We start from the raw sequence: 13075 nt of genomic DNA, 5'->3' as shown, positions 1-13075 counted from the left end.
AGAAAGAAAATGAAAAAATACGAATGACAGAAGCAAAGACACAAGACATGGAGTAGAAAGTTCATGGGCTATGTAAAGTGACAATAAGATCAATATAGGGCATATAAGACATGGGGTGGATAGGTTGTAGGATGGGCAGGGAAAGTGGGAGTCAGGATACAGAGTTTAACTGAGATAGCTTTGAACAATCAGGAAGAGCTACCTAAGTTTTTGCATCCAAGATTAAGCTGGTATAAAAAACAAAAAACATCATATTCTCTCTCTCATGCGTGCGCACGCACACACACACAAACACACACACAAAAGATACTATGAAGTACCTATTCTAAAACAACAGTGAATTAAGGTACCTCATTCAACACAACAATCTAATACAAAAGAATCATAAAGAAAGGAATTTATTTTTGTGAGCGGTAACATACAGATAAGGACTACCTTGTCAACTGCCAGGAACCCAAACACAATAGAGTGAATGAAAACAATAACCTTGCATTTGCTGTGACATCCTCCACTCTCTGCAGACTTTTCCTTTACAATGGTAAGCAAAGAGGGTGTTTTTCTACCTACCCTTGCTACCTTCTCCACCCATACTTGGTGACTTGGGACGTGAGAACACAATCAGTGCCAATCCATTCCCAAGAGTAACCAGATAGTGTGACTTACCCTTACTCCATCACTCAAGAGACTAATAAATCTGGATTTAGTGATTCAAACAGTAAAAATAAGTCCTACATGCTCATTTCAAAAACACCCACTAAAAACAGGAAAAAAGACTGGCAAGCAGTTTATTACTGAGCCCCGATACACACAAGGCATACAAGGATTCAACACATTCTTGATTTTAGTTTCTCTCAATTCAGTTTCTCTTAAAAAGAAGTTCCAAGTTCCTATTCTACCGAAGCCCCTTCTTTCTTCACAACTTAAAGATCACAAGCCTATTTACCCAAACATGAAGGTGTGTCCCAGCTGGTCATCAGCAATACAATCAGCTCCTAGTAGTACCATCCACTATGGAACACAGCTTATCCTACCAGGTACATTTACAACGTCCTCTTCCCTAAGGGAGTAGAGCTTAAAGTTCTCACCCTAACAGGAAAACAAAAAACAAAAAAAAACTATAACCATGTACAGTGACTAGACTTATAGTGGTGATCACTTTGCCATAATGAAATATTATTTAGTTCTATCTCACCAAAATTCAGCAAAGCTGATCAACCCTGAGGCAAACATGTAAAGCTGGCTAGTTCAATTCCCATTTTCTTTGCCTGTCTCTATCAAAAGTGGCTGAAGAAAAAAAAAAAAATATTTGCCCTCCCAATCAAAGAAGGCCATGAGACATAGTTCTGGCCAAGGAGAAATAAAGAGAATTTGCTAAGGAAGAATAATAAGGGATAATGATTCTGAAAAAAACATCTGCTCCTCTTGCTCCTCTGATGAAGAAGAGAAGGAGCTGATCTTCCTAACAAAGACAAGAAAACCAAAGCCACCTGTCCTTGCAACTGAGAGACAATAATTGTGAGGAAAAGTAGATTTAAGAGGACTTAAGAAACACCCTGACATTGTTAAGCCACTGCAGTATGGTGCACAAACACCTATTTCAAGGTGAGTGAGAAAAATAACTCTGATGTTAGTAGTTTCAGATATTTAACTGGCTTAAGATATTTCTAACTGGCAAATTCCCAATTCTACCATTACTCTGTACTAAGGTGCTGACTGACAAATTTATGCTCATCAACACTCATCCAAAAAGAAAACAAAAAAAGAATCCTACTCAGGCCATCTCCCACAAAGAGAAAGATACTCTTAAAGATCATGAGGAGAGAAACCATGGATTCATGAAGACAGGCCCGAAATTCTAGCTTAGCAACTAACTTGCACTGGGATCTTGGTTAAGTTAGTCAACCTTTTAAAGCTTCAGTTTCCACATCTGCAAAAACCATGCTAAGAATCACCTCACAATATTACTAACAGGATTAAATCAGCAATGCATATAACAAATGCAATGGTGTCTGGTGTACAGTAAGTGCTTTAAAAAAATTAGAAACTCGTCTCTATCACCACTACCAGAATCACCATAGCCCAGCAGGTCAGTTCTCCAGCTAAAATACGTCAAGTTCAGAAGCCCTTGACGTAAGAATGATTCAGCACCACATGAAACTGAAGGGGAAAATATAGTTTCAAAGCATGGGTATGTGTGTGTGTACACATCCATGCACGTGCACATGTACATAAGCTTAACTATGGGGTGCAACTGATAAACACTTGCTGAGGAATACGTTCCTTAGTCCATGTTAAGAAATGAGAGTAAAGGGGCACCTGGATGGCTCAGTGGCTTATAGCCTCTGCCTTTGGCTCAGGTCATGATCCCAGGGTTCTGGGATGGAGCCCCAAAGCAGGCTCTCTGCTCAGCAGGGAGCCTGTTTCCTCCTCTCTCTGCCTGTCTCTCTGCCTACTTGTGATCTCTGTCTGTCAAATAAATAAATAAAATCTTAAAAAAAAAAAAAAAGAAGAAGAAGAAGAAGAAATGAGAATAGAAACACATAAAACATTGAAGCTATCAAGGTAAAGAAGTAATTTCTATGACTTACAGTACACAATTTTTTTAGCCATCCTCAAGAAGTAGAGATGATTTCCTTCTTAATATTTCAAACAAAACTCAAAAGTAGTCTGAAGGATTAATGAAAATGTACTTACAAAGCTTTAAGCTACTTGGAAGAAAAGACTATAAATGCAAATTTTTATTCTCTTTCTTTGGGATTACAGCTGCCCTGTCAAAATCCAAAGCTGTATTAGTTTGTTTCTTCCTAAAGACTGAATATTATTTCATCTTCTTTCCATTATTTTAGGCTTTAATGGTCAATGTGATAACTGTGCATTTTTTTATGGAACAGTTATAGAAGATAACATTCTGATTAGCAATCCTGCTTGCTCTTCTTCTGTTTTCAAATTTATGAGAAAGAAATCCATCTTCTCCATCTTCTTCAGTTTCAGTTCTCTATTTTCTAGATCATTACCTCATTCATACCTCAATTTAGTAAGATCACCGACATTGTTCACCTAACTGTTTTGCAACTCAACAAATATAATCTTGTATATGGTCAAAATCGTAGTTTCACAAAGAACAGCAACAATTTCTTTAAATAAAAACTTCAACACGAAATTTCCATATTACTAAAGTTTCCTAACTCTATGATAGGTTTCCAAGCTAATACCATGTTTTGAAATGTACCCTAAAAGCATAACATGATTTTTTTTTAAGGCATTTTTTTAACAGCAAGAGGGATCATAAAACATTTACTCCTACTCTTAAAGTCTCCTTAAAAATTTAGGGGAAACCAAACCTGTGCATTCAGTTACCCTCAATTCCATCATTCCTTGATTATTTCTAATATAAACAAGTCTAGGATAATTTTCATTTGCTCTTTTTATTTTTGTTTTGAACTTATGCATTACTCCCCTAAATATTCTAGATAATATTTCCCACACTACCCCAATGTTAGTATATAACCTGCCTACTTGAGTTCAGAAGGTTCTGTGTCACTTCGATAAAGATGTAAAGCCCTAATAAGATTTTTATTTCTGAGGCACAAGATTCACAATGCATGTAAACCAGAAGATGGATTCTGTACTCTCTGACAAGTTCCTCAACTATATGTGTGCAATTAAACAGACAAGCAGTGAAATTTGAAGGCAAAGAATCAGAAACTGGTATACAAACAGTACTCCTCTCCCTGAATGGAGTGAGCAAGAGGAGAAATGTCAGGGCTTGTTATCAGCCACAGGTACAGACAAGGAAGAAACAAAGAGGGAATTCAAAGATGAAGACAAATAACAGTGATCTTATTCACCATCCCCTACCCCTACTCCCCAAAAAAGAAAAGATCAGGGAACTGTTCATAGCTAAGAAAGAGCTCTGCAAACCCAGATCAAAGCTGCTGTCTTCTTTGAAGCCCTCTCTGGGATCTCCACACTGAATTCATCACTCTTTTCTGTGCTACTCTGTACTTAAGCTTTTACTGACCACGGTGTAGGAGAACCATATACATCTCCCTCCCACTGCTGCTCCCTCTCACATGTTCTGAACACCCTGAAAGCTCAGTCACACCTGTCACCAGTGTTTGCCTGGTCAAAAGTGAATATTCAAGAAAACTTACTAAATTGAATATGAATAAATCTTTTTCTCAACATTATATAACCATGACAAAATTAAATGACAGCTGGTTATAAAAGAAAGCAAACCTGATTATAGACAAATACTTCTTTTTAATATTTCTTTTCTCTGGCACATATATTAAGTGTTACAGGTAAAAGAGTAGACCTGGGCAATTTAATATAGGATGTGGCCAACCTATTTCCATGAAACAAAGCTGGTTTAACTTTTTTTTTTTTAAGATTTATTTATTTATTTGACAGAGAGAGAATGCAAGCAGAGGGAGGAGCGGCAGGCAGAGGGAGAGGGAGAAGCAAGCTCCCCACTTAGCAGAAAGGCCAACTCTGACTCCCCAACTCCAATTCGGACGACTCAGACAACTCGGATTACGGGACTCAGACTCCAACTCTGCCTCCGGGGCTCAATCCCAGGACCCTGGGATCATGACATGTGCCAAATAAAAATGCTTAACCAACTAAGCCACCCAGGCGCCCCGAAGTTGGCTTAATATATTTCTCTTTGGTTTAAATCCTCTGTCCTGTGTGTGTGTGTGTGTGTGTGTGTGTGTGTATGTTTATATCTATCCTCCTCCCATTCTCATTCTTTCTTTCATTAATGATGAATCAGAAACCCTTAAAAAAACTAAAATTCAAGGGGCGCCTGGGTGGCTCAGTGTTAAGTGGCTGCCTCCAGCTCGGGTCACGGTCCCGGGGTCCTGGGACTGAGTCTAGCATCGGGCTCCCTGCTCAGCGGGGAGCCTGCTTCTCCCTCTCTCTCTGCCTGCCCCTCTACCTACTTGTGATCTTTGTCTGTCAAATAAATAAATAAAATCTTTAAAAAAAAAAAACTAAAATTCAAAAATGTCTAATCATTATTTTTCAATGTCCAGTCGTGGTTACAAATTATACTCTCAACATCTAATATTTTTAGATATTAGATATTTCTCAAATATTTTTCATAATCCTAGCTTCCCTGTGCAAAATTTTTAAATTGGAAAACTAAACTAATACAACATTGTACATTAGCTAACTGGAATTAAAATAAAAACTTAAATAAAAAATAAAAATACTTTATAATAAAAAATTAGAAAACAGGTGATGCATCTTTCCTTGTAGTGACTGAATAAATTTTTGCTCTAAGAGAGCAGAACTGTCAAAGATGTGAATTTACAAGTAACCCCCCAAAAAAACTATTTCAGTATTCAGCTGTTTCCTAGCAACAGAATCTGCTGATACTTTCTCATCACAAGTAACAGACAAAAATCTGTATTTTGGTCCTCTCAGGTATCAATAAAAGCAATGCAGCTCAGTGAAAAAAAATTAGTAAAAAAACCATAAATGACATATAAAGTACTATGTTTTTCAAGACAATTTTGGCTACTCCTTTAAAATGGTTAACTATAAATCTTAAATATGATAAATGATCTGAGGAACAGAAGTGTTTATAAAGAGGGATCTTTTCTGTTTCTGGGGGTGGGTAGGATGCACAGAGGACACAGGTGACCACAAAAACAGTAACCTAAGAATTATTCTATAGAGAGTTAGTCCAATCATGAAGAAGGAAGCTGCTATTCTCAAGGTAGCTAGAGTTTAAGCCTGAATTATGTTGCATCATCAGAGTTTCTAAACAAAGTATAAAATTCCCATCTTACATATTCCAGAGGAAAAATGTCAAAAGAGTAACAGTTTAAACCACTATAGACAACTGCATTAGTTCTTCGAAAGTATTCTGAGGTCATAAACAGTTGCACTTTACCCATTATCAAAATTTTACTCTTTTATAGACAGTACACTCAAGTGTAACCTCCTTTCACTTTGGTTTCCTCAACAAATCTGGAGAAAATGCAAACACACAGTTCTCACAAGGTACTTCCTAAGGTCCTGAGCACATACTCTGCACAAGGTACTGTGCTAGGTATCAGAGATAATTAAGCAGGATATAGCACAAGCCCCACCATGGAGAAGATGAATATGGCTCGATCTTTACCCTGGTAAACCCTACATTTAAAACATGTAGGAGTGCCTAGGGTGGCTAAGTCGGTTAATGGTCTGCTGAGTGAATTCTGGTAAACTGTTGAACTTTCTGGTGCTATGCTTTCATGGGCAAAATGAAGAGGCATTACTGGTATTTACAGAGCCTCTCATAATAAGAAAGCATTGCACTAAAGCACTATCACATGGAACAAGACAAGCAAGCATGTCCATTGATATCTATAAACCTAGAGTTTACATTCTAGCTGCCAAAAATAAGGGCAAGAAAACACACAAATGATTACCACACAACTCTAAAACCCTTGCCTGCTCTAAAAATTCTATGTATATGTACCACTAACACTTGCTGGCCACTAAAAAGCCAAGAAAACTTGAAATAAGTGATTCATTAAAATTCTTGCCACCAATAATTTCCATAAACACAAAATGCAAAGGTATACTAAGCATTATAGGGAAAAAATGGTAAAATCGAAACTCCTTAAAATATTCTTCACAAAAACGAACCCCTTCAAAAAACACCTTAAAAAATTACTAGCACTTTGAAACTTTTAAGCACTTTCATGTACATTACTGATTTTTCTCAGTGAATAAACCTTTTTTTTTTTTTTTTTAGATTTTATTTATTTATTTGACCGAGGGAGAGAGAGAAGTCACAAGTAGGCAGAGAGGCAGGCAGAGAGAAAGGGGGAAGCAGGCTCCCCGCTGAGCAGAGAGACCAATGCAAGGTTCGACCCCAGTACCCCGAGATTATGACCCAAGCCGAAGGCAGAGGTTTAACCCACTGAGCCACCCAGGTGCCCAATGAATAAACCTTTCTATCAAAAACCTAGAATATCTCACTAAAACAAGAAAATAATTGTTACCGAGTCCTATTCTGTGAATGGTGCCAAAAGCCTCATTTTCTAAAGTAAAATACATATGGAAAAAGATGGCAAAACTGACTTCTTCTTTTGTGGTATCTAGCTCATTGCACCTCACTGATCCCCATACCCAACCCCGAAATAGTTTAGTATTTGGTCCTCTTCTCTTTTTATTCTTCACTCCTTAGAAATTACATCCACTAGTTCAGGTTCAAATTTCACAACCATGTGGGTAACTCCCAAATCTGTGTCTTAATCGCCAAGAATTTTTCTAAATTTTAACCCAGATTTACCAGAATGTCCTATTAATCCAAGAAATTGAACACACCCAATACCAAAATCACTTTCTATACCAAATAGCTCTGTCTCATATCCCTATTGCTAAAACACATATCCAATGGTAACACAAGCAGTTTTATTCAAAATGGTTTCCAAAATAAAAGCCAAGATGCTCTTCAACAGACAAATGGATAAAGATATGGTTCATATATACAATGGAATATTACTCAGCCATCAGAAGGGATGAATACCCAACTTTTGTATCAGCATGGATAGGACTGGAGGAGATTATGCTCAGTGAAATAAGACAAACAGAAAAAATCAATTATCATAAGGTTTTGCTTACTTGTGGAGCATAAGGAATAACATGGAGGACATTAGGAGAAGGAAAGGAAAAGTGAATTGGGGGAAATCAGAGGGGGAGATGAACCATGAGAGACTGTGGACTCTGAGAAACAAACTGAGGGTTTTGGAGGGGAGAAGGGTGGAGGGATGGGTGAGCCCAGTGGCAGGTATTACAGAGGGCCCGTACTGCATGGAGCACTGGGTGTGATGCACAGACAATGAATCTTGGAACACTGAAAAAAAAAAAATTAAATTTTTAAAAAATGGTTTCCAAAATAGATATATGCAAGATGATCTACTGAGATAGAGAAAGAAATTAACTATCTATTCCCTTTTTTCTTCTTTTTTAAAACTACTTTCTAATATCTACATCTGTACATTGAAGATGTGTGATATTTTAAGTAAGGGAGCACAATCAAAAAGTCTGGAAACCACTAACATATGACTAAAACTCAAACTCATAAGCCTGGTAATATCCACTGTTACAAACTGATCTACTATTCTTCATACACATTAAATCCAAGCAAAGATACCACTAACCAGTCTCTAAATACAGCCTAGGCATTCCAGCACCCCAATCATTTAGCTCTACTACTCTGCAAACTGTTCATCTCTCCATCTAGCAAATGACTTAAAGCCAAGGTCAACTCCATTCTCAAAATTCCCTCAGTTGAGGTGACACAACTCTCAGGACAATGCCCATTTCAACCTAGTCATTAAGTCTTTAGTGTACATTTTAGCTCTCCCTACTAGATAAAAGGGATCTTGAGATCTTGAGGGTCAAAGTTCCGTCTCATAAATGTCCCATCTCCCATCCTAACCTAGGCACTATATAGTAAACCTAATATGTTAAAGAAATTGGACATAATTGTAAGCTGGACATTATATAAGGTTGAATAAACCACTATCTCACATACCAAGTAACGATCAAGTTCAGGTTAGCATCCTCAGTCAACTAGTGTGTCTCAAAATAGAAGGATGATGTTTACTTCTTCCCACAAAATGATTCTTTCCATTAGTTTCATGGCTTTCAACTGCAACGTTTTGTTTCCTACAGATCAGTACCATGAGAGAATAAATGGGCCGGTGTCGGATACTAAATATAAAGGTGCAGGTGAAGCATTAGCTGCAGCACTGATTGATTTATTGTAACCGCCTTAAAATGACATTATATAATCAGGAAGAAATATTAAAAAAGACACAGTAATCAATCTAAAACCCAAGAAAATCAACTAGTTAGACATAAAACAAAAATTCTTGTGTAATTACAAATTAAGTAACCATTCAAGAAAATTAATGTGATTACAAGTTAAGTAACCATTCAAGAAAATTAATTATATTTAACCACAATTTAACAAACTAAACTGAATACAGCTCTTTAAAAGAGGATAAAAGATTTAAGAGGATTGTAAACTCTTTAGAAACAAAAATTACTTGATCAAGTGCTTATAAAGAACATTTTTTCAAAGTAGCAAAACATGGTGAGCCACAAACTTAACTAGTATTCTAAAAATGTGAAAAGGAAACCCTTTTCAAAAAAAGAAAATCTTTCCTTTCACTGTGACTTTGAGAAAGGGCTTCTTATTTGCCTGCCATTATTTCTTTGGGAACTTATCAAAGTCCTTCTTTCTATATCTAAATTAGAAGTGTGTAAATAATACTTTCTGAAAGTCTATATTTTTAATTTGTACCAGCACCTTCTAATGATGAATCTCACAAAGAGAAAGTGAAATTAGTCACACTGGGCGCCTGGGTGGCTCAGTGGGTTAAGCCGCTGCCTTCGGCTCGGGTCATGATCTCAGGGTCCTGGGATCGAGTCCCGCATCGGGCTCTCTGCTCAGCAGGGAGCCTGCTTCCTCCTCTCTCTCTCTGCCTGCCTCTCTGCCTACTTGTGATCTCTCTCTGTCAAATAAATAAATAAAATCTTAAAAAAAAAAAATTAAAAAAAAAAAAAAGAAAGAAATTAGTCACACTATGCCAGAAAAAAAGATAATTTACTTTGAGGAAATTCAGCTACAACTTAAGAAGCTGTTGCATTTTTTTTAAATAAAAAAAAAAAAAACATAGCTTTAAGAAGTCTGTAGAAGATACTGACAAGAAACAGTAAAGACTGAAATCCATCATGGTCTATGCAACATTCCAATACATGTGATCCTTGCAGCCAACTTCCCTAGGAAACGGTCCCCGGTTGTGTTTTAATTCAATCGGGTACTGGTTTCGGCCGGCTCCCAGCGGAGGTCTCGCAGCCAGAAGTGGCTAGACCAGGAATGTGGAAGGGATCACATTAGATCAATCAGGAGGAAACCTCACACGGGAGTCTTAAGATTGGCAGCCGTCCTGGCGACTTAGGTGGCTGTCCCATGCCCAAGAGAGACAATTTTATATAAGAACAGGAATAAAGAGAGGGTATCAAGTTTCTGGGTCTATTGCCATTCCGGCCAGGATACTAACTTACAGCCAAGAGACAGACGCTCTCCTCCCCATAGAGTAGCCACGGGCTAGAGGATTACACCCTGAGCTACTGACATGCAAGTGTTCCAATAAGACCACACTCCTTGAAAAGCCCCTGAAATGAGAGTAAAGGAAGAAAAGAGAAAGAACTCACCAATTTTGCACCGACGCTCAGAGTCCAAATATAAAGACTCACAGCCCCACGTTGGGCGCCATATGATGAAGTTCTAGAACCTAGGTGAGGTTCAGTGGGCTGAGGTCTGGAGCCGATGACCAAGAAAGAATTCTTGAGACATCTTTGGCGCAAAATGATGGTTTATTAAAGCACGGGGACAGGACCCGTGGGCAGGAAGAGCTGCTGCCGAAGCTGTTGCATTTTTTCAAAACAAAGCATATTCTACTGCTTCATGACACAGAGTAAAGGTTGTATGGAAACTCATGCTCAGTTGTGCGCCCTCCTTGGCTCTCCACCAAAGAGCCACTCTCTCCTATGTGATCTCATGTAATCTCATGGCCTCACCTTCTCCTCCCCAGAAATCTAACTTCTAAATCCAACTTCATAACTGCCATCTCCAATTGGATGACTAATAAAGCACCTCCCACTTGACCTAGTCAAAACAGAACTCTTGGTTTTACGTACTTCTCTCACATGCCTCCCCATCTTGGTAAAAGGCATCACCCCCTAATTAGTTATTTAGGACAAAAGTCTAGGCAGTGTAACACAGTGGTCCAGAATACAGACTCCAAGTCCCGATCACATGGATTCAAATATTGCCTCTGCTCCTCTCTACCTATGCAGAGATGTCATAAGCCTCTGAATAGTGACAGCACCCACCTGATACAGTTACCATGAAGATTAAATATGCTAATTCATATAAAGCATTTAGAAATGCACCTGGCAAATATTAAATCCAGTTCCAGCTATCATTATGATTATCTATTTCCTCTTTCCTCTCACACCCAGTCTGTCATCACAGCCTCATGCAATCACCCATTTCAAGCCACCATCTAGACAGCAATAAACTTCCCAACTACTTTTCATGTTTCCATTCTTACTTGCCCCTCAAAGTGCTTTACAAGCAGGAGTCACAGTAATCTATTTAAAACATAAATCAGATCATATCACTCCCAAATTCAAAACCATCCAGTGGTTTTCTACTGAGTTAAATCAAACTCTCAACCCTGGTTTATCCAAAGTCCTGTATTGAGTCATCGCAGGCCCATCTTGTACTACCCTCTGCTGCCTCACTACACTCCAGCCACACGGGCCTTTTACATTCTGCAAAAATGCCAAGATTCTCTTCTGCCTGAAACACTTTCCTCTGTATTTGTTCAGCTGGCTCCCTCATGTTAGATACAATAGTGTTATTATTTATTTCTTTGGTGATTGTCTACCTCCAGTACAATTTGAGATTAAAAAAAAAAAGAAAAAAAACTCATCTATCTCAAGTACTGTGTCTCTAGTACCCAAAACAATATGTGGGTGAACAAAAAGTTATTTAAAAAAATAAACTATTGGGATGCCAATAGTTTATTGGGTGGCTTAGTCCGTTAATTGTTCTGCCTTCGGCTCAGGTCATGATCCCAGGTCTTGGGATCAAGTCCCACATTAGGCCCCCTGCTCAGTGGGGAGCCTGCTTCTCCCTCTGCCTGCTCTGCCTGCTGCTACCCCTGCTTATGCCCTCTCTCTGACAAATAAATAAATAAAATCTTTTAAATAAATAAATAAATAAACCATTAACTGAAATAACTGGCCAAAGCTTCTAAAATTGTTATGTGAGGCAAATAAATACATCTTCCCCTCATTCTTTTCTCTAACTGGTTATCCATTTATTCCAACTCAGCTCCTAATTCAACTTTTTTACCTGTTCTATAACTGGATCCTAATATAATTTTTAGTATTTCCTCAGTTTTTAAAAATCTAAATCCTCAATAATCTAACTCCTTATAAAGATCCAGTTCTCAGTGGGGCCTGGGTGGCTCGGTAGGTTAAAGCCTCTGCTTTCAGCTCGGGTAATGGTCCCAGGGTCCTGGGATCAAGCCCCACATCGGGCTCTCTGCTCAGCAGGAACCCTGCTTCCTCCTCTCTTTCTGCCTGCTTCTCTGCCCACTTGTGATCTGTCTGTCAAATAAATAAATAAAATATTAAAAAAAAAAAAAAAGATCCAGTTCTCATCAAAAGATTCTAAAAATTAAAATTAGAAAACCTGAAATTTAGAGCTCCAGCAATTGCTAGCCAATTACTTAGCCTCTTGGAGCTACATTTTCCTCACTGTATAATGCAGACAGTAGTCCCTGTCTACCTCAGAGGACTGTGGTAAAGGTCCAGTGAGGCAGCAAATAATAAACTCTACACAAGTGGAAGCTATTATAATCTATCAGAGCTCAGTAAAACTTTACCAGGCACTTGCTAGACGTTAAATAACAAATAACAAATTTTAATTAAGACAAGAGCCCCTACTCTCACAGAACTTACATTTTTGTTGAGAGAAAAAAACACATAATGAGCATAACTTCATCATAGTTTGGTATTTTCTTCAGAAGTAAAAAAAGTCATGAAAGTCCAACAGAAACGAAGAACCTGCTCCAGACTGAAGGAGACTAAAAAAACATAACACATCTGATACAGAATTGAATCCTTCTGAAATTAAGGACATAATTCAACTGTGAAACTGTGAAACTTGAATGAGAACTAAGGATTAGATGGTACTCATGTATTGATGCTAATTTTCTTATTCTCAAAGTTGAACTGTCGTTATACAGGAAAATATCTTTGTTTATAAATGCTCACTTCGGCAGCACATATACTAAAATTGGAACAATATAAAATTACAACCTATAGTACTGGGGGCAATGAGGCATCAGGTTGGAAACTTATTTTCAGAAGCCTATGGCAAAATGCTATTGTTTACTTGCAACTTTTTTGTAAGTATGTATTTCAAAATTGTAAAACATTATTACAAAGTTACTTTGTTTTCGTTTTAAGTAGCATGGAGCCC

General features: G+C 37.9%; 1 protein-coding gene across 2 annotated transcripts in view; it reads right to left on the bottom strand.

Annotated features, from left to right (window-relative positions):
- Nucleotides 1-769: 769 nt before the first annotated feature.
- The window catches only part of PRIM2 (DNA primase subunit 2), an 80775-nt gene continuing 68469 nt past the window's right edge, over nucleotides 770-13075 (bottom strand). Inside the window, exon 8 of one of the 2 annotated variants that reach the window (XM_082731271.1) lies at nucleotides 770-1086. In XM_082731271.1, coding sequence (XP_082587397.1) covers nucleotides 1009-1086 — 78 coding nt within the window. In that variant the 3' untranslated portion in view covers nucleotides 770-1008. Of the gene's footprint in view, nucleotides 1087-6601; nucleotides 7859-13075 lie in introns of those variants that run through there. The other variant, XM_082731272.1, reaches the window with a different exon arrangement.

Source organism: Mustela nivalis (genome assembly GCF_964662115.1).
Source record: "Mustela nivalis genome assembly, chromosome: 5".
NCBI classification, from domain to species: Eukaryota; Metazoa; Chordata; class Mammalia; order Carnivora; family Mustelidae; genus Mustela; species Mustela nivalis.
Note: the sequence above shows the minus strand (reverse complement) of the source record. Positions and strands in the feature narration are given on the sequence as shown.